This window comes from Lepidochelys kempii, chromosome 2 (assembly GCF_965140265.1).
Source record: "Lepidochelys kempii isolate rLepKem1 chromosome 2, rLepKem1.hap2, whole genome shotgun sequence".
In the NCBI taxonomy this organism is placed as follows: domain Eukaryota; kingdom Metazoa; phylum Chordata; order Testudines; family Cheloniidae; genus Lepidochelys; species Lepidochelys kempii.
In genome coordinates, this window is record NC_133257.1 from 74,288,151 (window position 1) to 74,310,506 (window position 22,356).

The 22,356-nt window shown below is 42.3% G+C and overlaps 1 protein-coding gene across 1 annotated transcript in view; it reads left to right on the plus strand.

Annotated features, from left to right (window-relative positions):
* Positions 1-22,356, plus strand: part of PRKDC (protein kinase, DNA-activated, catalytic subunit) — a 154,490-nt gene that overhangs the window by 101,780 nt on the left and 30,354 nt on the right. Inside the window, exons 60-68 of the mRNA XM_073331241.1 lie at positions 2,492-2,604; positions 4,784-4,915; positions 6,032-6,211; positions 16,652-16,860; positions 17,353-17,491; positions 18,198-18,386; positions 19,021-19,245; positions 19,759-19,867; positions 22,054-22,165. Of these exons, the coding sequence (XP_073187342.1) occupies positions 2,492-2,604; positions 4,784-4,915; positions 6,032-6,211; positions 16,652-16,860; positions 17,353-17,491; positions 18,198-18,386; positions 19,021-19,245; positions 19,759-19,867; positions 22,054-22,165 (1,408 nt within the window). The remainder of the gene's footprint in view (positions 1-2,491; positions 2,605-4,783; positions 4,916-6,031; positions 6,212-16,651; positions 16,861-17,352; positions 17,492-18,197; positions 18,387-19,020; positions 19,246-19,758; positions 19,868-22,053; positions 22,166-22,356) is intronic.

The following is a 22,356-nucleotide window of genomic DNA, read 5'->3' on the forward strand; positions in this document are numbered from 1 at the left end:
CCCTGCTAGCCAAACGCGAACAGCTCAGCGCCAATTCCCCCCCCCACACACACTGCGTGGCTAACTGTGGGGAGGATTTCTTTTCAGCCACAGGCAAACAGCCACCTCTGAATGTCCCCTTAATTAAATTCCCCTATTTCAACCAGGTTACCATGAACAATATCACTCTCCTGAGGATAACCCAGAGAGAGAGAGAACGGATGTTGCTTGAATGCCAACAAACACCGGGACCATACGCTGCCAGGCTTTGTCATGCAATGATGTCAGATTACTTGCTACTAGCATGGCATGGTAAAGTGTTCCCTGGAGGACGGAATAAGGCTGCTGTCCCCAGAAACCCGCTGCAAAGGCTTTTAGAGGACCTCCAGGAGAGCTTCATGGAGATGTCCCTGGAGGATTTCCGCTCCATCCCCAGACGCATTAACAGACTTTTCCAGTAGCTATACTGGCCACGAATGCATCCCAAGTTCTCAGGGCTACTTAATCATTAAAAAACTCTTGCTTTTATAACATGTATTATATTTTAAAAGGTACACTCACCAGAGGTCCCTTCTCCGGCTTGATTGGGTTGGAAGGGTATTTCAGTCAGGGTGATAAAAAGATCCTGGCTGTCGGGGAGAACGGTGTGCTGTGTGCTCTCCTCAAGCTCGTATTCCTTCTCCTCATTTTCCCTGTCCGCAAAATCCTCAGGCATGGCGGAGAGCACCCCATCATCGGAGTCCATAGACAGGGGTGGGGTAGTGGTGGCCCCCTCCTAGAATTGCATGCAGCTCAGTGTAGAAGCGGCATGTCTGGGGCTCTGTCCCGGAGTGTCCATTTGATTCTTCGGTTTTCTGGTACGCTTGTCTGAGCTCCTTAAGTTTCACACAGCACTGTGTTGCGTCCCTGCTATAGCCTCTGTCCCTCATGGCCTCGGAGATTTTTTGAAATGTTTTGGCATTTCGTCTTTTGGAACGTAGTTCTGATAGCACGGATTCGTCTCCCCATACAGCGATCAGATCCAGTACCTCCCGTTCGGTCAATGCTGGAACTGTTTTTTGATTCTGGGACTGCATGGTAACCTGTGCTGATGAGCTCGCCTGGCCAAACAGGAAATGAGATTCAAAAGTTCCCAGGGCTTTTGCTGTACACCTGGCCAGTGCATCCGAGTTCAGAGCGCTGTCCAGAGCGGTCACAATGGTGCACTGTGGGATAGCTCCAGGAGGCCAATACCTTCAAATTGCATCCACATTAACCCTAATTCGAAACGGCGATGTCAATTTAGGGATCTGGGGCAAAAATTGGGGATTGGTCCTGCTTTGAGCAGATGGACTAGATGACCTCCTGAGGTCCCTTCCAACCCTGGTATTCTATGATTCTATGATACTTAACACAGTGCTCAGGGATTTCAGCTTGTAGTAGGGGGAGTCTCAGTGCTGGTACACCATAGTGAGTTCAGCTCAGCACCTGTAGCTAGACTCCTAATAGACCCAGAATTAGCTCTGATATTCCACAGTGGAGAGAGACAGAGGTGCAATTGATGGTTCAGGCCCTCACAAAGGGGCCCACACCACCAGGTACTAATACCTGTCTCCAACCTCTCTCAATTCACAGTTTGGGGGGAGGGTTAGCTCAGTGGTTTGAGCATTGGCCTGCTAAACCCAGGGTTGTGAGTTCAGTCCTTGAGGGGGCCATTTAGGGATCAGGGCAAAAATTGGGGATTGGTCCTCCTTTGAGCAGGGGGTTGGACTAGATGACCTCCTGAGGTCCCTTCCAACCCTGATATTCTATGATTCTATGAATTTGAGCGCTAATCCCCTCGTTGGGGAGGAGTACAGAAATCGGTTTTAAGAGCCCTTTATGTCAGGCGGGAAAAAATGGCTTCGTTATGTGGACGGGTGCAGGGTTAATTCGATTTAACTCTGCTAAATCTGACATAAACTCATAGTGTAGACCAGGCCTAAGAAGAGGTAGTTCAGTTTCCATGCCAATCAATCCATAGTCTTCCTGTTGAGACTGCTAGCCGGGTGTCTGTTGTGATGGTGTAAGTTGTTTATGGGCACCTGTTTACTAAGATTTGGACTGAGATCACAGATTTATTTCATATAGGGCCCCACTGAACAACCATTGGAATGATTCTTTTCCATTACTGTCCTGGATTGGATTTGAACCACTGAGGCTTGAGATGGAAAACCATATAATCTATTACCAAATCTCTGAATCTTTTCAACTCTGTTGTTTACAGAAGCTGCAAACATGCTGAATGCTTTTCAGAACTTGGATAAAATACAATACTTGGCCTGAGGCGTTTACACTCTATTTATTACATAGACAGTAGTACAATTCACTCACAAATTTTTACATACTTACAGGTCAGACATAGAATGTACATGAGGAAGTGCTGATGAAAATTGATTGAAATAAGTTAAGGTTGTCTTTAAAGGGGATAGCTATAAGGGTGGATACTCAAAATGTGTGTGTAAATTGTTGGTGCTTACTCATTATTTATTAGGTATAGATGAACGGGCAGAAATTCTAAGGTTGCGCAGGCGTTTCTTAAAGGACCAAGAGAAACTCAGCTTGATTTATGCAAGGAAAGGTGTTGCTGAACAGAAACGAGAAAAGGTTTGTTTGCTTCTTAATAGTTAGAGATTAAAATCTTTGACTGACAGGATGTGTTAGCTGTTTTTGAGAAGTCTGATATTTTACCTATAGAAGCATCATGCCATTGGAAAATTATGGTGTTGGGTACCATTGGAAGAACCTAGATAGGTTCTGTTACAGAGATGGTATCTGCAATTATGTTTTGCAAGTTTTATAATATATTATTTGTGTGTGTAATGCTGAGTGTGACTTAAACTTCTCCAGTAGGGAAAGCGCTGGGGGTATTTACTCCAATCTCCCATATTGTGTGGGGGTATTGGACTATGTGATTTTGTGCACCATTTGTATCACAACTCCTAGGAGCGATGGTGCAAGTTAAAAATGAAGGGCTATTCTTAACTCTAAATTCCTCAACTGTTGTGGTATACTGTGAAACTCTAAAATTACTTAAATGTTTCTTGTTTGCAGATGGCATAGTTTTCCAGTGTAGATGTCTTATTTAGGTGCGTAACGTTAATGTGTCCTGTTAATCGGGGTGATAACCACCCACAAGTCCCAGTATCTTCAGTGAGTTGAGGGTACTCCCTTTTTAGATGTCTAAATATGGATTTAAATTAACTATTTTTAGATACCTACATTGGAAAACTGGTCAGTTTCTGTACTCTACTCAAGATCTGCAGATACATGCAAACTTGATAACACGTCCAGTGAGCCCTGTTCTATAATGCATCTCTGACAGCATTCACCCTCGGGTACAGAACATGAAATGGCTGATGGAGTAACCTGAAATGTATCAAACACAATGTCACAAATGTCACAAACACATAGTATGTGTTTGTACAGCATGTAGCACAATGGGGTCCTGATCCATGATGAGCTCCTAGGCACTATGAATAACAATATTTTAGCCTGTGTAAAATGTGATACTGGATTTCTTTCAGGGTTTATAGATTGCAGTTTACTATGTGTCAAGTCTTGACAAAATTATCTAAAATAATTTGTAGTAGCTGTTTATTTAACCCATTCATGTTAGATGTGTAATATTCACCTTTCTCACATTTTTGCAGACTCTGATAGGTTTAATGAGGGTCATGTTACTAAAAATTGAAAGCACTGTTGCCCAGGAACTGATACAGTTGGACAAGAAAGTACACGTGGAGGACAAAGCCTCGCATCAATATTGTCATGTCTGATGGGGCAGCAGGAGTGAATAGATACCAGCCAAAAAAAATTTCTAGTGCTCTGGGAGCTTCACCAAAGCTCTAGTTCCCCCATGACATATCTCTTGTAATCTTTTGAAAGAGTGATCCATTTAGAAGGAAGACGAGGCATAGAGCTGTGGAGGTAAAAAAGCCCAAAAGAGCAGGAGGAGGAAGAGGAAGGATTTGAGCAGAAGAAAAGAAATTGCAGTCTCGTCCCCTCACTAGCGTGCACACTCTTCCAAGACGTAGAAATGCAATTCCAGGTGGTCCGGATAGCAGTAGCAACATATATGTAATTTTTTTGCAGGGAATAGGGAGGAAGCAAACCCCAAGCCCTTTTTACTGTTAATCCACCTTCCTGCCCCCTTGCCAAAGCCCATCAGTATTTTCACTTGTATAAAAGGAAAAAGGCAGAGGCATCTGGAGAGAAAAGTAAATGTTTGTGTACACGAGAGAGTTGCACCTGTTTAGTTTAAGATGTAATTAAAAATGGATTTAGTTAAACTGGTGCAAAAGGCTGTTTGGACAATCCTATTTCATTTTAAAGCAGGTTTATTTCTGTTTAGCTTAAAATAATTAGGAATAAGTTTAAGCCAAAATGAAACAAGCCATTCTTAAAACAGAGTGAATCTACAGGTTTGCGTACTGGTTTAGGTAAATCGGTTAAAAAATTGACTTAAGGTAAACTAATGCCACTTCTGTAGAAAAGGCATAAGATACAGTGGTACTAAGGAAGGGTGAAAGTAGCTTTAGGCTTTGTTTTTTGTTTTGCTTTTTTACAGAATAATCATTTTGGTGTTTGGTTTTAACTCATTATGATTTTTGTAACTCTTTTTAGCCATTAACACTTATGAGAGTTTTTAAAGGAATTGTTAAACTTGATCACATTTATTATATCTCCTCCATTAAACCAGAAACAGATTTCACTGAGTAGGTATTATGTGATCTTTTGTCTCTACATGTAATCAAGGCTGCTTTTTTGCTGGCAATTGTTGCAGGAGATAAAATCTGAGCTGAAGATGAAGCATGATGCTCAGGTCACGCTGTACAGGAGTTACCGACAAGGAGACCTTCCTGATATCCAGATTGAATACAGCAGCTTAATCACTCCTCTGCAGGGTGTGGCACAGGTCTGTCTTCTGTTCACAAGTCACTAGCCAAATGTTCCAAAACTGTTCTCCGCCAGACAAATTGAGTATGTACAGCTAAGCTTTTTTCAAAATGATTAGTGATTTGGGGTGCCTCAGTTGTGGGGTAACCAAGTTGAAGCACCTTAAAGGAGCCAGGTTTTCAGATGGTGGGTGTTCAGTACTTTCTGAAAATCAGGCCCCTTTAAAGTATCCTAATCTGGGGAACCAAAAATGAAGAAAAGGGTATAGCTGGCCTTTTACTCTTTCCCAGTTGGAAATAGCAGCAATTGTAGACTGGACTCCTCATCACTTTTGATGGTCAGGCTCTCACAGCATCTTTGGCCACCCTAGCCCACTCCCACCCCATCACAGTAGTATAGCTAGGAATAAGGGTACATAAGTCAGGCTTCATGAATAGTTTGCCTAAACTCCAGTCCCACTAAAGATCAGGGTGGGTTTAGGCTCTGTTACACTTGCAAATATCTACGTTCAATAATGTGTGTAAATCTGGGCTGATACTGTTCATCGCTATCTCTTTGCTCCATCCTCACACATGGATGACTTCCTATTCTGTCTTTTGCGCCAGCTGATCCCTTGTCCTGTCTCTTATGTCTTTGGGAGGGTGTTGGCTCTCTGCTCCCAAGTAGCAAGGTTTTTAGGGGAGATTGGGAAGAACACCTGGACGTAATTACTACCTCTCCTAGTCCTTTCAAATGGCATGGCTGGGTGGGATATGAAGAATAGGATACATTCTGAGCCCTCAGTCCCTCCTATAGACAATGGTATACACACTCACTGAACAGGTTTAATAGAAAACTCCTTATTTCATACAGTAAAAGTACAGGGTCACACTTCACAAATGTTTTGAGTGAGTCATTTAAAAGATGCTGTATTACGTAGATCTTCCTCAAAATATCTAATATAGGTGAAGAAAACTAGTGGTCTCCTCTGACTGGTGCCCCCCCCCCCCCATTCTTTCAAAAGTCTCGATGCTTCAAATTTGGGCCACTTTGTCTGTAATACACTGTACTTGGCATGCAATGAGGACCTTCTTTTTAGCATTCTGAGTTACATTGTCTTAGTCACTTGTACTATGGCTGCATTGGTAATTTACAGAGAGATCCAGCGTTGGCCAAGCAGCTCTTCAGCTGTTTGTTTACTGGAATTTTGAAAGAAATTAACAAATTTAAGAATCCTTCTGAGAAAAACTGCATCACCCAAGAGCTGCTGCAAAACTTCAACCGCTTCCTCAGCATGACCGTGTCTTACTTCCCACCATTCATAGCCTGCATCCAGGTAAAACTTTCTGTGTGGTGTGTCGTCTTTGTCTACCCTAACACTGATTAATTATGGTGTCACAACTAATTCCAGGAAGAGCATTTTAATCCTATTAGAGGGTTAAGCCAAAGAAAGAGATGGGATATAAATGGAGGCAAACAGTGAATGAAGATGGCAAAATAACTGTTCTGTAAAAGTGAGAATGATGTGACATAGCAAATCCTTCCTACAGTTTTGTGTTCCATGTGTACTAAACAATAGATACCAGATATGTGACTTAGGCCAGAATGCCTTAAGGCAGCATTTCCCAAAATGTTGAAAGCTAAGTCCCTATTCAGGAAGATGAAACCAGTTGCTCTATAGCACCACCACATGTTAATTAAAGACCTGTCCATTTTAATGTAAACATTTTCTTCACTCTGCCTGACTAGTTTCTCACATGTACGCCAGAGGAGACATTGGGAAGTGCTGGTATAGATCTTCATAATGCTATACTTCCTTTCCTTTCTTACATAATTTGATGAGCAGCTGAAAATAATAGTGATGGCATTAAAGTATCATCACTTGGCAATTTGAAGTAGCACCCACTGAGGTAAATAGGGTGGATCACACCTCAGAGCTACTGTTTCAGGCTCTCTGCAAATTCAGGCATGCATTGCTACATCTGGTACATTGAGGTCACATTTTGAAGGGGTTTTTTCTGCAACCACAACAGAGATACTTGTTTTTAAATAAAAGTTCAGAGAATAATTGAGAAGTCTGGGCATCCCAGCTGATCTTTCAGACTCGGTCAGGGGCATGCACTTCACATTTTCCGAAATGCTGCATTAAGAAATACTTTGAGGTGTAAGGCTCGCAGACATTGATAGCATTTGTTTTTTTCCAGCAACTCTTATTCATTGCTTGCCAATGTCTTCAGTTTATTGCCTTACAATAATTACCAATGTAATGCAGACAGCTTCCTACTGAAGGGAAAGTTGTTCCCATTGACACTGATCTTCGACCTTTTCTCCTTTGCATCCTCTTTGATGTGTTTCCATATCACCAACACACAATTTTTAATAGCATGTCAGCTCCAGTTTTATGTTAATTTTCAAAGAGTCTAGTAAAATTTATGGTTATCCAAGTAATCACAGTAATAATTAAACACTTCTCATATACAAACCTCGCTATAGGTTAACATCTCTTCTCATTTGAGTTAATTTTGATCAATCCATTTGTAATTTATGAAACTCTGAAGTCACTACAAAATAACATGCCTTTAGAAAGGCAATTAGTTTAGCTTCAACTCTCTAGCACAAAAATTTGAAAAACCTAATCTGTGGCAGCAGGTGTCATTCTTATTACGGTGAAACGCTGCTGTTCTGCAAATCATGTCTAGTGTCAACCCAGTTTTCTAAACTGTGATAACCTCACTTCCTAGCACTTAATATTTGAACATATGAAAAATTACAGCTTCCTGTTTACTTTCCTCTCTGCAGCTGCACATAAAGTTGAATGCTTTGAGAATTATTCTGTGCTTTCCAGGCCAGCATCTCACTATGGCTTTCTATTCATCATGTATTCCCTCTTGACTCTTTTTTTTTTGCTGGTTCCCAAGCTCAGTATTTTATTGTTACTTGCATTGAACTGTGCTCCCTGCCTGTTCTCCTCTATCAATATTGTTGTTGTATTTTGGCAGCTCACTGTATGAAATTTCAGAAAATTATGGAAAAATAAAAGTAAGATGAAGATACACAGCAACTAAATTGTGAGATTCTGCTTCTGCTGTTACTTTTTCACCTTTAAACTTAATAAAAAGCACAGGAATGGAGCTCAGAGAAGTCACCTGGTATTTCCACCAGCTGCTGCATAAATGTGGGGTTGGAAGTGAAAACAATTTAAAATTATTCATGAGAATGGCTTAATTTTTTTTAGATGTCTGGTTTGAAATATTTAGGTTTCAGAGTAGCAGCCGTGTTAGTCTGTTTTCGCAAAAAGAAAAGGAGTACTTGTGGCGCCTTAGAGACTAACAAATTTATTTGAGCATAAGCTTTCGTGAGCTGCAACTCACTTCATTGGATGCATTCAGTGGAATAGTTATGTTCCCTAACATTCTAAGCCTGGCCTTGGCTTTATCTCTCATCCCAAGGCCTTCCTGCCAAAAATTAGGTAGGAAACGTGACATTCTTCTTCGAGAATGTGGGTGCTTCACTTTAGGTGTCTTGATGCCCTGCACTTGTAATGAGAGATTTGTGGTAGTAGATTTGTGGTAGCTGCCTCGTGCCGCTCTGAGTGGTTACATGGTGGTGCGTGCAGCCTTAGCCTCAAACAGGCTAAGCCTTGAGCCTTAGCCTCAAACAGGGTTTACCCTTGTTTTTCCTCTGAGACCGATTCAGGCATGCCAGGCTCACCTGGTTTTAAACACTGCCTAACTTGTACGCTCTTCATACTGGTCTCTGACGGCCATGCTCAGTGTGTCCGCTGCCTCAGCAAGACACACGTTACTCAAAAGTGCCTACATTGCAGAAAACTGACGGCCAGGACCAGAAAAACCAGGGATCTCCAACTGAAGTTCCTCATGATGGAGAAATCCCTCAGGCCAGCCTTCGACCCCACGTCCTGGTCAACGGTCACCAGCAGCAGCCTGTGATAGGGGCTCTGCTCCAACAACAGCTGTCAAAGAGCCTGTTCTTAGACAGGTTCCAAAAAACAGTCGCAGACATTCCTGCATTGAGAGTTGACCAAAAGAAAGCAATTTCCTGATGAAGGATCTGCCCGAGGACCAACGGCACCGAGAGTTCCTGACAAGCTAAAGACCCTATGCGGGCATGGTCTAATGGAGTTTCACGTACTAAAGTGAAACCTTCCAACTCGGCACCCATAGAACCGAAAAAGGTCTCGACACTGAGCGGTACAGTGGTGCCACCTGCCATGGCTAGCATCATTTGAGGCCTGAGGAAGTACCTGACCACTACTGCAAGGAGTTGTCATATCCGCCTACTTCAGGCTACGTTACCTCTTATTCTGGAGTACCTCCTGCACCTGAAACAGCAAGGCCTGGCAGTGTCGTCCATAAAGGTACACCTAGTGGATATCTCAGCTTTCCACCCCGGAGTCTTGGGACACTCTGTTTTCGCCATTTCCATGGTTGGCCAGTTTCTCAAGGGCCTGGACCAGCTACATCCCCAGATTAGACAGCCTGTTCCTGCATGGGACCTTAATTTGGTCCTCTCCAAATTAATGGGGCCCCTATTAGAGCCACTGGTGACTTGCTCCCTCCTCTACCTGTTGTGGAAGGTAGCCTTCCTAGTGCCTATTACATTAGCAAGAAGAGTGTCTGAATTGAAGACCCTTACCTCGGACCCACCTTATACCGTTTTCCACAAAGACAAGATGCAGCTGAGACCTCCCCCGGCTTTTCTACCTAAAGTGTTGTTTCATTTCCATACCAGCAAAGTCATATTCCTGCCTGTTTTTTTTTTTTAATCCAAAACTGCATACCAGTAGTGTGAGCGTAGGCTGCACTCCTTGCATTACTGGTCTCATCTCAAATAATGTCTTCCTGGATCACGTCCTATATCTGTGTTGCGAGCTGGCCAAGACACCAGCTTCAGCATTTACAGCACACTCCACAAGGGCATAGGCCTCATCGGTGGCATCCCTGGCCCAGGTCCCAGTGCAAAAAATTTTCAGAGCAGCAACTTTGTCCTCCATACATATGTTCACCTCTCGTTACGCCATCGTCCAGCATGCCAGAGATGATGCAGTCTTCGGCAGAACGGTGCTTCAATCCGAGATTCCGTAACTCTGACCCCACTGCCTTTGTAAGGCTTGGGAGTCATCTAATTGAATCGATATGAACAATCACTCGAAGAAGAAAAAATGGGTACTCCCCTTCTCATAACCGTTGTTCTTTGAGATGTGTTGCTCATATCCTATCTGCCTTTCCCTCTGTTGGAGTATCCGGCAAGAAGGAACTGAGGCAGCGCTGGGTTGGCAGGTTCTTATATTGGGCGCCATGAAGGCACCACTCCAGGGGGCTCCACTGCCAACCCGACGGGTGCTGCTAGGGGAAAAACTTTCCAATGACTGTGCATGCAACGCACGCACACCTAATTGGAATCGATATCAGCAACACATCTCGAAGAACAACAGTTATGAGAAGGTGAGTAGCCATTTTTTACTGAACAGTCGGAGACTAAGCACAAGAAAGACCCTGTATCCATAAGTGGAAACGATTTTGCACCTGGTGCAGCACAAAAAAAACAGATCGTACCACAGTCGTCCCCCCACCTTGTTATCCTTGGAACTTATTCTTTGTTGCCCTTATCCATGAAGGTGACCTTCCTCATTGCCATCACGTCCGCAAGACGAGTGGGAGAATTAGGTGCCCTAATGGCACACCCACCTTATACAACATTCTTTAAAGATAAAGTAATCCTGCGACCACATCCAAAGTTCGTACGCAAGGTCGCCTCTCCTTTCATTTAAATCAATCCATTTACTTATCTGTATTTTTTCCAAAGCCACATGCGGACGGAAGGGAGGTCTCACTCCACATGCTGGATGTTCACAGAACATTAGATTTCTACATTTGAAAGAACAAAAACATTTAGAAAATCACCTAGACTATTTGTTTCCATAACAGAATGCTCAATGGGTCAAACCATTTCAAAACGGAGACTGTCCAAATGGATATCTGGATATATCCATTTGTGCTACCAAAACAACCTACAATCTCCACTGGGAGTTCGTGCACACACCAGCAGAGCGCTGGTAGCATCTGTAGCCTATCACTGACATTTTCAAAGCAGCTACCTGGGCATCAGTCCATACTTTCACTAAACACTATGCTTTAGTACAACTGTTAGCATCAGATGCTCACTTTGGACTTATGGTGTTATCTGCTGTTGACAGACCAACCCCAAAGCCCCTCCCCTCCACTGAGGGGCACTGCTCAACAGTCACCTAAGGTGGAGCAGCCCTGGGGGCATTCCTCAGAGAAGAAGACAAGGTTACTCGTCTTGTGCAGTCACTGAGGTTCGTCTAGATGGGTGTCCCTGTGCGTGCTCCACTACCCTTCCCCCTCCCCTCGACTTCGGCGTTTCAGGCCAATTCTCTGAGGCAGAGAGAAAACAGGAGGATAGTTGGCTGCGCACTGCCATGTAAACGCTTGATGTGGCGCGAGATGGCTACAGTGCGTGCGCAGCCCAACCACACTGCCACGACAAACCTCCAGTTACAAGCGCAGGGTGTCAAGGCACCTAAAGTGGAGCACCCACAGGGACAACCATCTTGAAGCACCTCGGATGCTGCACAAAGTGAGTAACCTTCTCTTTGCTCCTCCAGAGAGGATGAATGTAATTGACATGTGACACTGGGCAGCGTTCTATAGTCAATCCATTAACTTGAAATCATATTATACAACCTCTAGATGGCTGCCATAAAGAATCACATTAGTTGCCTTCATAAGTAAATTTTTTGGCCACAGTTTCCAATAGTGTATTTTGTTTAGAAGTTGGAGAGTTTTCAGTGTTGCATGAATAAAGCATTTATCACCACTCTAAATTCCAGTGCTGCTTTCCCTGGTGGCCATAACTGGAAAATCTGTGTTTGTAAGACAGTTACTTGTATAGTTGTTGAAGTTTGGTTAAGGCATTTTTTTTTTAAATTTTAAGCTAAAAAATGGCTTTTAGACTTCTCTACTGTTTTAGTTTTATTTTTTAATGTGCATTTAGACTTAAAAAAACTTGAATATTGTGTTTCAGCTAGATGTAATTTGAAGCAGCCAGTAATGCTGTGCCCTGCTGTGGATTAAGGTTAAATGGGAACAAAGATCCATCAAAACTGTATCACTCTGCTAAAAAGCAAGCAGAGCTGGACAAGCACAGTTAAATGTGTTTAGCTTCAGGTTCTGGTCTGCTAAAGCTGGACAAGACTTAGGCTCAGGGCCTGTACCTGAACGATCCAAGTCTTCATGGTTAATCCAGCCCTGGGCTTATAATAGAAATGCACCATTTAATAGATCCTTAACCTATTGTTGTTTAAAGAGTGCATGAGCATTAAATTAATAGGAGGAAGGACGTGCTGCAAACGAGATGGAAGTTATCATAATATCTGTAGTCACTCTGTCTGCCTTATGAAGAGAGTGCTGGTTATCAGTGTAGTTCTGGCCACTTATCTCTCTATCACTTCTGTTGTATTTTTATATAATGCCCAACATACAAATGGCAGGCCAGGTGCCTCAGCTGAAATATGCACATGGAGTAATGACCTATTTCTGTTGCACAGCTTCTCTCCTCATTGGATAATGCCCCTCACCGGTGGAATTTGGAGGTGGATTATTGTTGCTGGAGACTCCAGGACTAAGCTCCAGTCTTCAGCTCAGGCCACCAGATCTTCTGCCTCTGGAACAATTTGGTAGTTCAGATTCTCCTGATCATTTTTTTTTTTAAACTATCCAGAGCTATCCTGCAAACACCTGGCTTAAATCTAAGTGATGTTCCCTATGTGAGACATCACGTATGGGCTCTACAGAAGATGAATTATCCGATGCCTGTGACCAGCCAGCTGACCCTTGCACTGCTAAGGCACAGAGGTCAGAGTCTGACCAGCATGTCGGGTCCCCATCCTGCCCCAAGGAGCCATGACTCCAGTGCAGAAAAGACTGATCATGACCTTCTGAGGTTTTGGAGAGAGAGCCTAATGAGGAAGCTCTCTGGACAGCTCATGGAGTAGGTACCACAATAAACAGGCACCGAAGGGGAAAATATCCAGAGAAGATCCAGAGTCCCCACACCCAGATGTGGGTTCCCTCCTCTCTGGGGGAAAAAGGCAGAGCTCCTACGCAGCTCCTCTTTCTCCCACTGTGAATCAGAGGATTTTCATTATACTCATGGGTAAATCCTGAAAAACCCAGTGACTTCCAAAAAAGCAAAAGTGCAAGCGATATCTTCTTAAGACGGTAATTAATATTATGAACAAGTGAGTTTGAAAATCAGGGGTTAAACCCTTTCTCCTTTGTCTTCTCCCCCTGAGGGAGCGTTTGCTGGGGTTTCTCTCCTTCATAGAGGTTCTCTCGTAGCTTTTAGCCCAAGGACCCTTGCTCTGCCAGGGAAAGGGGCTCAGACTGTGAAAGGTGGGAAGGGTCTTGCTCTCTACCCCTCCCCGCTCCACAAGCTGGCTCCACACTAAAGTCTTAGGAGCACTTGAGGCAGTTGATGACACAAATGGAGGCACATGAGTATTCCACTCTCCGCAAAGGTGCACCTTCATGGGATTACAGAATGTTCAGAATTATCCTGATCTACTGAGTAAAGCGCTGAGTGGTACTAGGTTGCTCCTACAGTAATTACTTGGGTGCCAGCCTTCAGGCTCCCAGGAACTTTTAACAGGCTACTTCCACAATTGAGGTATGTGTACCACTAGCCCTCCTCTGTTTTGGGGTTCCCATGCCAGGATAAATAGTGTTCTATCTTTCTGCTGTATACAGCCAGGGGAAGAAATACCACACATGCAGCACAAAACAAAATAAAAATAAACCTCTACAGCACCCTATCAAGAGAAACAGACCCAATCATAAATTAACAGCTGTTGGAAAGGATTCATAGCCACCAGTTTTTTATAATGAAGGGGAACTTTGGATCCAAATGCAGAGTTCCTACCCAGAGATCAAAATAGATATGGCTTTGGCTGTAATTTTGCCGTAGGGTAAAGATTTGCAGGAATCCAAAACTTCATGGCATCAGTATTTCCTAAGGGGTCATCAGTAACCAGCTATTTCCAGGTTTCAGAGTAACAGCCGTGTTAGTCTGTATTCGCAAAAAGAAAAGGAGGACTTGTGGCACCTTAGAGACTAACCAATTTATTTGAGCATGAGCTTTCGTGAGCTACAGCTCACTTCATCGGATGCATACCGTGGAAACTGCAGCAGACTTTATATACACACAGAGAATATGAAACAATACTTCCTCCAACCCCACTGTCCTGCAGGGAATAGCTTATCTAAAGTGATCATCAAGTTGGGCCATTTCCAGCACAAATCCAGGTTTTCTCACCCTCCACCCCCCCACACACAAATTCACTCTCCTGCTGGTAATAGTAATAATAAGCTATTACCAGCAGGACAGTAATAGTGCAAACATCATGCTGAAAGCAAACCTAGCTTTCACTCTAGACCCTTGCATACTCACTGTGGAATCAAGCATACTAGGAAGACAAATATAAATGAGATTCTGCATATACAATATACAGAACAACATTTCAGTTCATTTTGACGTCTCTATTAGGGTGTATATTTAAAAAATTAAAAAAGCAAAACGTGCAAATATGGACTCTAGGGGAGTCATTCTGTTGTCCATGCAATCCAATATCCTTTTTATGATAGTGGCCAACACCGACTGCATCAGAGGAAGGTGCAAGAAACCATTTAGTAGGAAATTGTGGTACTTGCAGAGAAAGTATCCTGCTAATTCCTGTTAGAGGTTGGCTTATGATTGAGGCATGAGTGTTTATATCCCTTCCATAATTAGGGAGTAACCAGAGTGAAAGCTTCTCCTTGGCAATGGAAATAATGTCCTGGGTAGAGCAGAATCTGCTGCCTTTCAAGACAGTTCACGTAAAGGATACAGAAAAGAAAAAGGAGAGTTGTGGTCCTCTTGCTAGTCCTCCACTGGCCCAGAAGGCACACTGGACTTGCTAGATAACCAAGGACCCCACCTTGTACATGCAGAAAACACATGATCCGTTGAAACCGGGACTCCTACAGGAATACCTACAGTTAACAGCCTGGGTGTTGGAAGAGAAGTTCAGTTTTCAGCATGGATTCCAGAGTTCTGTCTGGAAACCAAACTGTAACAGTCAGAATATTTCATTCACTGGTCTGGTCAGATTTACATTTCTGGTGCTCTTTGGGGCAGGGACTGCTTCTTCGTTTGTGCAGTACCCAGCACAAAGGAGTCTGATCTCTAGATACAAATATTAATCCCAAAATTCTGGTAATCTCAGATACACTAGAGTTTCTCCAGGACTCTACAACCAAGTCCTACAACCAAGCACCTTTAGAAACGTGGGTACCAGCCACAGCAGCATTTTGTAGACAGGCACATCGGTTCCTCTGAGTATCTCTGCCAAATTTAATTAGAAAGATGGATTAGACAAGCCTGTGGCTGGCATTTTTAGTCACCATTACCTCCAAAAGGAAGATTTTGGAATTAGTTCCCATATCCGTACAAGAACCATGCTGCCTTTGTCATAAGGAAAAGGTTACTTTTAGAGCTCCAGAAACCTTTCTGTCCAAGGTAAATTTCTCTTTCCACAGTTCCTGGGAAATAGTTCTCCCATTGTTTTGTTCTAATCCTTGGAAGATTGTGGCATAAATGGGCATTCCTAGAGCTCTAAACATATGTCTCAAGCACATGGCATACATACACCAATTGTAGCCTGTTCATTTCATTCTATCCAAAATGCCAAGGTCTTAGGGTCTCAAAGTTGCTTGCAGGCAACATGTAAAATTCTTGCACCAGCTGGCATGCTGTGGGGGGAAGGAACCTCACCTGAGGAAGATTTGCAAAGGAAATTTCCATTTCTCCTTTGGTTGGAGGTTGCTACTTAGTTTATAAAGCTCTTGGTTTATATATGGAAGAATTTCTATTCCTGCCTATTAGCCTACTGTAATAATTAAACTGCTTATTGTTTCCCTTCCTGCTTCTGGGAGTCACTACTTGCTACTTTCCATGAATAGCGAAAGAGGAGAGAAACTGTGCAACAGAATGAGAAATTCCTTATCTGATGATTTTCCTTTCTGTTAGCGGCTTCTCGGAATTCAACCCACACTGGGAGTCCGGTAAATGAGGTTGTCTTAATGCTAATAATTGGTTGCTGGAGTGTTTCTACAGCTGTGGAAGAACTGCTCTGGTGGCCTGAGCTAAGGGGCGGAGCTTAGTCCTGGACCCTGGAGCAACAACAATGGACCACCTCTGAATTCCTCGGGTAGGGCGCGTTGGTCCATGAATAATGGACTCGGAAAGAAATTGCTCATGTAAAGAAAATTATCAGATAAGAAATTTCTCATTCTCCATTCATTTTCAATTTTGTTTTCATGCTGCAGAGTTTAATTCAGTCTGATGGTGCATGAGTGGGAGAAAAGTGGATTTAGGGTGACCAGATAGCAAGTGTAAAAAATTGGGACGGGGCTGGGGGTAATAGGTGCCTATATAAAAAAAAAAATCCCCAAAAATTGGGACTGTCCCTATAAAATCGGGACATCTGGTCACCCTAAGTGGATTGGTTACTCATGTCAGCCAAACTGTTGCTACTTAAGGAAAACTGCACCACAGCTGGGAACTCTCTTCATGATGCAATGGCCTCCATCCAAGCTTCCTTTCACTTTAGGAAAATAAAACCAAAAGATGTTCTCAGTGGGCCTGTAAGTATTGGAAATAGGCTTTATAAACAGCCCATGTCTTTGTTTTACAGGAAGTGAGTTACCAGCACAGAGAGCTGCTAGACCTCGACTCGGCCACTGTGAGCACTAGCTGCTTAGCCAGTTTACAGCAACCCGTGGGCATCCTGCTTCTTGAACAGGCTCTAACTCGTCTTTCTTCTGCAGAAGAACCACTGTCCAAACGAATGCGTGGAAGGGCAGAGCTCTCTCCAGATGTAATCAGATGGATTGAACTTGCTAAGTAAGTGCTTGTTTGGGCAGAAATTAATTAGTTCAAATTAAAGCAGCCAAGAGTTCTAGTCATATGTAAGTCTTGATTTTCATCGGAGGTATATTTTTAATACTTCTGAGCTAATTATTGACCTTTCAGGCAGGGCTACTCCCATGTCATAAATCTGTTCCAACACATTCTCTGGTACAGATTCAACAGCTTGGTTTCCAGTCCAGTTAAATGCTGTACTCTTTCGGAGTAGTGTGTGCAGCATTCTTTAAGCATTTTTTGACCAGAGTGGAATTTACACAATCCAGTATAAATTCATAATCTGATAGAAGAATAATATCCATTTATCAGTGATGCATTCTGTGCAGCCAGGCAGTTATAGAGTTGTCAGTTTACATAGACTATCTAACATGTATCAGTTGTAATACTGAAGCACTTTGTACCTGGATACTTTGCACTTGAATAGAAAGCTGTTCTTTTTCAAATAATATTTTTTTGTCTTAACTTTACTAGGCTTTATCGATCTGTTGGAGATTATGATGTTCTTCGTGGTATTTTCAGTGGAAAGATTGGAACTAAGGAAATTACCCAGAATGCACTGTTAGCAGAGGCAAAAAGTGATTATGCTGAAGCAGCTAAACAATATGATGAGGTAAAAAATTACATGGTTTATGGTTTATTTCCTCTCAGATTTTTTTTTAAGACCCTTTTTTTACTTCCATCAAAATAATAATTCTGAGACAGCATGTTGCTTTAAACGTTCTTTTATTTAGTTCACTTCATTATATAATTCAAGAACAATAAAAGATACTTGGCCAAATGCAATATAAATAACAGTTCATAACAGACAGTGCTTATTGAGCCTAATTTTCAAGTTATCTCCATTAGTGTCACACAACTTTACAGGCATAAATCAATATAATTTCAATAAATACAAAAGAGCATTAAAGAGTGCAAATTAAGTGCCTATGATCTGCACAGGTAAGTTCTATTTGTGTTCACCAGTTGATAATAGATAAAAAAATCTGTGGAAATGATTTACCTACAGAATGTTTGTGTCTAAATGAAAGGTGGAAAAATGCAGCTCTTTACAAATGCAGGTTGACTGAAGCTCTCATCTGAATTGAGTTTTATATGTTAAAGGTGTGACTGGCTTAAATTTTGAAGAATTCTTTGGAACATTTTCTTTGGTCCTATTTGTTGATTAAACACAAATGCTGATAAAGGAATAAAATATTGTCATGCAACAGTGAAAACATTATAGGTTTTCCTGAACGTGTTCAGCTAGAATAGTAAAAAGATCATAATGTTGCCACTAAGACCCTACTTGTTTTTTTTATCTGACATTCCTTTTCTAGGCTTTCTCTAAACAAGACTGGTCGGATGGTGAGCCTACTGACGCAGAAAAGGATTTCTGGGAACTTGCATCTCTTGAATGCTACAACCATCTGACAGAGTGGAAGTTACTGGAGTATTGTTCCACTGTTAATATTGATAGCGGACAACCTCCAGACCTAAACAAAACTTGGAGTGATCCATTTTATCAGGTTTGTGAAATCATTGCTAGATTAGATTTGATATCACACTGATTGCATTTGTACAGGGGCCATTACTGCGGTGCCTTGATTAGGGATAGAGGTAAAATGACTTGATCACAAAGGTATTTTGCACAACTTAGATGAGTTTTCTTATAAAAAAGTACAGTCAACAGTAATTAAAGTAAATATTTTTTGCTGTTCTGTTGCGTCTCAAGTTGCCCTTTAGTCCCATGACTGAGAAAATGGCTCCAGCCTTGTCACATTGTCCTCTTCATGTTGCTGTCATTTATTTTTCTCCTCCTCCTGTATTTGGGTGGTCAAACAGAATTTATCTTGAAGTTGATAAGAAATGCAAAGCGCCAGTACCTGTGCAACTGCATGAGCCCACCGGAAGAGGGCGCTATGTGACTTGTTGGTTGATGGGAGTCAGTCTGAAAAAGGTTAAGGTACACTGAAAAATATAATTACATTTGGTGAAATATGTTAGTCTTTTCCTAATTTGAAAATCTTTAGGCCTGTAGCAGATGGAACCAGGCCCCTATATGTCTTGCATACGGTTCTACATCACCAGCAACAGATGGCAGAAGTGATTATTCAGTATCCTGCCCCAGGAGTAAAGAGACTTTACTTTTTTCCTCTGTAGGAAACCTATCTGCCATATATAATACGGAGTAAGTTGAAGTTACTGCTCCATGGGGGCAATGACCAGTCCTTGCTGACCTTCATTGATGAGGCTATGAAGATAGAACAGAGGAAAGCCCTTATAGAAATGTATTACAGCCAAGAGCTGAGTCTTCTCTACATCTTGCAGGATGACTTTGACAGAGCCAGATATTACATAAGCAGTGGCATGCAGGCCTTCATGCAGGTAACAAAGCTGCTGACATGTCTGCTGTGATTCTCTGTAGGAAGTCATGTCAAGTGCAGCCCTTGCTGCTACTGGAACAGTCCTTCAAGATAAAAATATAAAGGATGGAATCTTGACCCCCTTGAAGTGAATGGCAAAACTTCCGTTGACTTCCCTAGGGTCAGGATTTCACCTCAGGAACTGAAGAAATGGAAACAGCCATCCAGTGCAACATTGCCCCCCCCCCCCCATTTTGGGGGTGTCTTGCTCCTTTCAGTTTATTCATTCTGTCTCCTCCTCCCCCCCACTATATCACACTGAGTTTATTCAGCCTAGTTCACTGATGTGTCATTCTGAAAACCTCTAACTAGTGTAAACTGATACTGGTTGGTTTTATGCATCTTTTCTAAGGATGATATGAATCACAATCTAGTTGAGCATAGCACATAGAAGGATCGGTTATTTATCTGCTCTACAGGGCTTTAAATAAAAACATGATAAGAAATCACTTAAAAATCATTTTCCCTCTCCTAGAACTATTCCAGTATTGATAATCTGTTACACCGAAGTCGACTAACAAAGCTGCAGTCTGTCCAAGCTTTAACAGAAATACAGGAATTCATCAATTTTATAAGCAAACCAAGTAAGATATTTTTCCCCACAGTATTTTTCGCTTATTTTGTGTATATACATTGTGGCAATGAGCTTTTTATTTTTGGAAAGAGTGAGTGTAGTTATTTTCACATGTCAAAAGACTCTGAATCTGTGTCTGATACAGTGAAGATACTTTTAAAAAGGGTCATCAGCTATGTTATGTTTTATGTTTCTAGCCCTTGCCATAAAATCCTTGCATGATGATTTAAAATACCAATTATCTCTTTAAAATTACACATGATTAGTTTTAGACTAGTTTGATAGATCATAGAATATTAGGGTTGGAAGGGACCTCAGGAGGTCATCTAGTTGAACCCCCTGCTCAAAGCAGGACCAATCCCCAACTGAATCATCCCAGCCAGGGCTTTGTCAAGCCTGACCTTAAAAACCTCAAAGGAAGAAGATTCCACCGCCTCCCCAGGTAAACCATTCCAGTGCTTTACCACCCTCCTAGTGAAATTTTTTTCCTAATATCCAACCTAAACTTCCCCCACTGCAACTTGAGACCATTACTCATTGTTCTGTCATCTGGTACCACTGAGAACAGTCTAGATCCATCCTCTTTGGAACCCCCTTTCAGGTAGTTGAAAGCAGCTACCAAATCCTCCCTCATTCTTTTCCGCAGACTAAACAATCCCAGTTCCCTCAGCCTCTCTTCATAAGTCATGTGTTCCAGTTCCGTAATCACTTTTGTTGCCCTCTGCTGGACGCTTTCTAGTTTTTCCACATCCTTCTTGTAGTGTGGGGCCCAAAACTGGACACAGTACTCCAGATGAGGCCTCCTCATTGTCGAATAGAGGGGAACAAACACATCCCTTCATCTGCTGGCAGTGCCCCTACTTATACAGCTCAGAAGGCCATTAGCCTTCTTAGCAACAAGGGCACACTGTTGACTCATATTCAGCTTCTCTTCCACTGTAACCTCTAGGTCCTTTTCTGCAGAACTGCTGCCTAGCCATTTGGTCCCTAGTCTGTAGCAGTGCATGGGATTCTTCTGTCCTAAGTGCAGGACTCTGCACTTGTCCTTGTTGATCCTTATCTTTTGGCCCAATCCTCTAATTTGTTTAGGTCCCTATGTATCCTATCCCTACCCTCCCGCGTATCTACCACTCCTCCTAGTTTACTGTCATCTGCAAACTTGCTGAGGGTGCAATCCACGCCATCCTCCAGATCATTAATGAAGATATTGAACAAAACCGGCCCCAGGACCGACCCTTGGAGCACTCCGCTTGATACCAGCTGCCAACTAGACATGGAGCCATTGATCACTACCCGTTGAGCCCAACAATTTAGCCAGCTTTCTGTCCACCTTATAGTGCATTCATCCAGCCCATACTTCTTTAACTTGCTGGGAAGAATACTGTGGGAGACTGTATCAAAAGTTTGGTGAAGTCAAGGAATAACACATCCACTGCTTTCCACTCATCCACAGAGCCAGTTAACTCATCAAGGAAGGCAACTAAATTAGTCAGGCATGACTTGCCCTTGATGAATCCATACTGACTGTTCCTGATCACTTTCCTTTCCTCTAAGTGCTTCAGAATTGATTCCTTGAGGACCTGCTCCATGATTTTTCCAGGGCCTGAGGTGAGGCTGATTGACCTGTAGTTCCCCAGATCCTCCTCCTTCCCTTTTTAAAAGATGGGCACTACATTAGCCTTTTTCCAGTCATCTGGGACATCCCCCGATTGCCATGAGTTTTCAAAGATAATGGACAATGGCTCTGCAATTACATCCGCCAGATAGTAGTGAACAGCATAGACAGATCATGTGTTCCATTAATATCTGCCATTTTAGGCATAAAATATAAAGTTATTTACATCTTATCAGCTTAGTACAAAACTCTAGTTAACAATTGTACCTTTGTATTCCACTATACTCCTATGAGGAATACTGATAACTGTCATTCTTTTTCAGTGATAATTATTGCTCCTTTTAGTTTCTTTACTCTCTAGTAGTTGAGATACAGCAGTGCCTAGAAAATAGTATAATAAACACCAGACAATGATTCATTTAATAGGAGTCAGGAAATTGGAGTGAGTTTCATTATAGTAACTGCTGGCTGCTGCTGTGTCAGTCTGTGCTTTTCTCATTCTAAACATTATGGTTTGACCCCCTACATTTTCACATTACCTCCATGCAGCCTTTTCTTAAAGTATTTTTAATTGATTTTAGGCAGCTTAGCTTCTCAAGCTTCCCTTAAGAGACTTCTCAGAATTTGGACAAGCAGATATCCAGATGATAAAATGGACCCCATGAACATCTGGGATGACATTATTACAAACCGGTAAGATGAGATACTTGTCTGTTAACTATGATTCTACGTGATAGTTAAGCTTGCTATATTTCTCATGTTGATTGTAGAAATTTTTGGTTGGAATCCAGCACTCCGTGATTTCTAAGTACTATTGTGTCTTGCCTTTCAGATGGAACAAATTGTTTTCATATTACTAAGATATGGAGAGGAGCAAAGGGCAG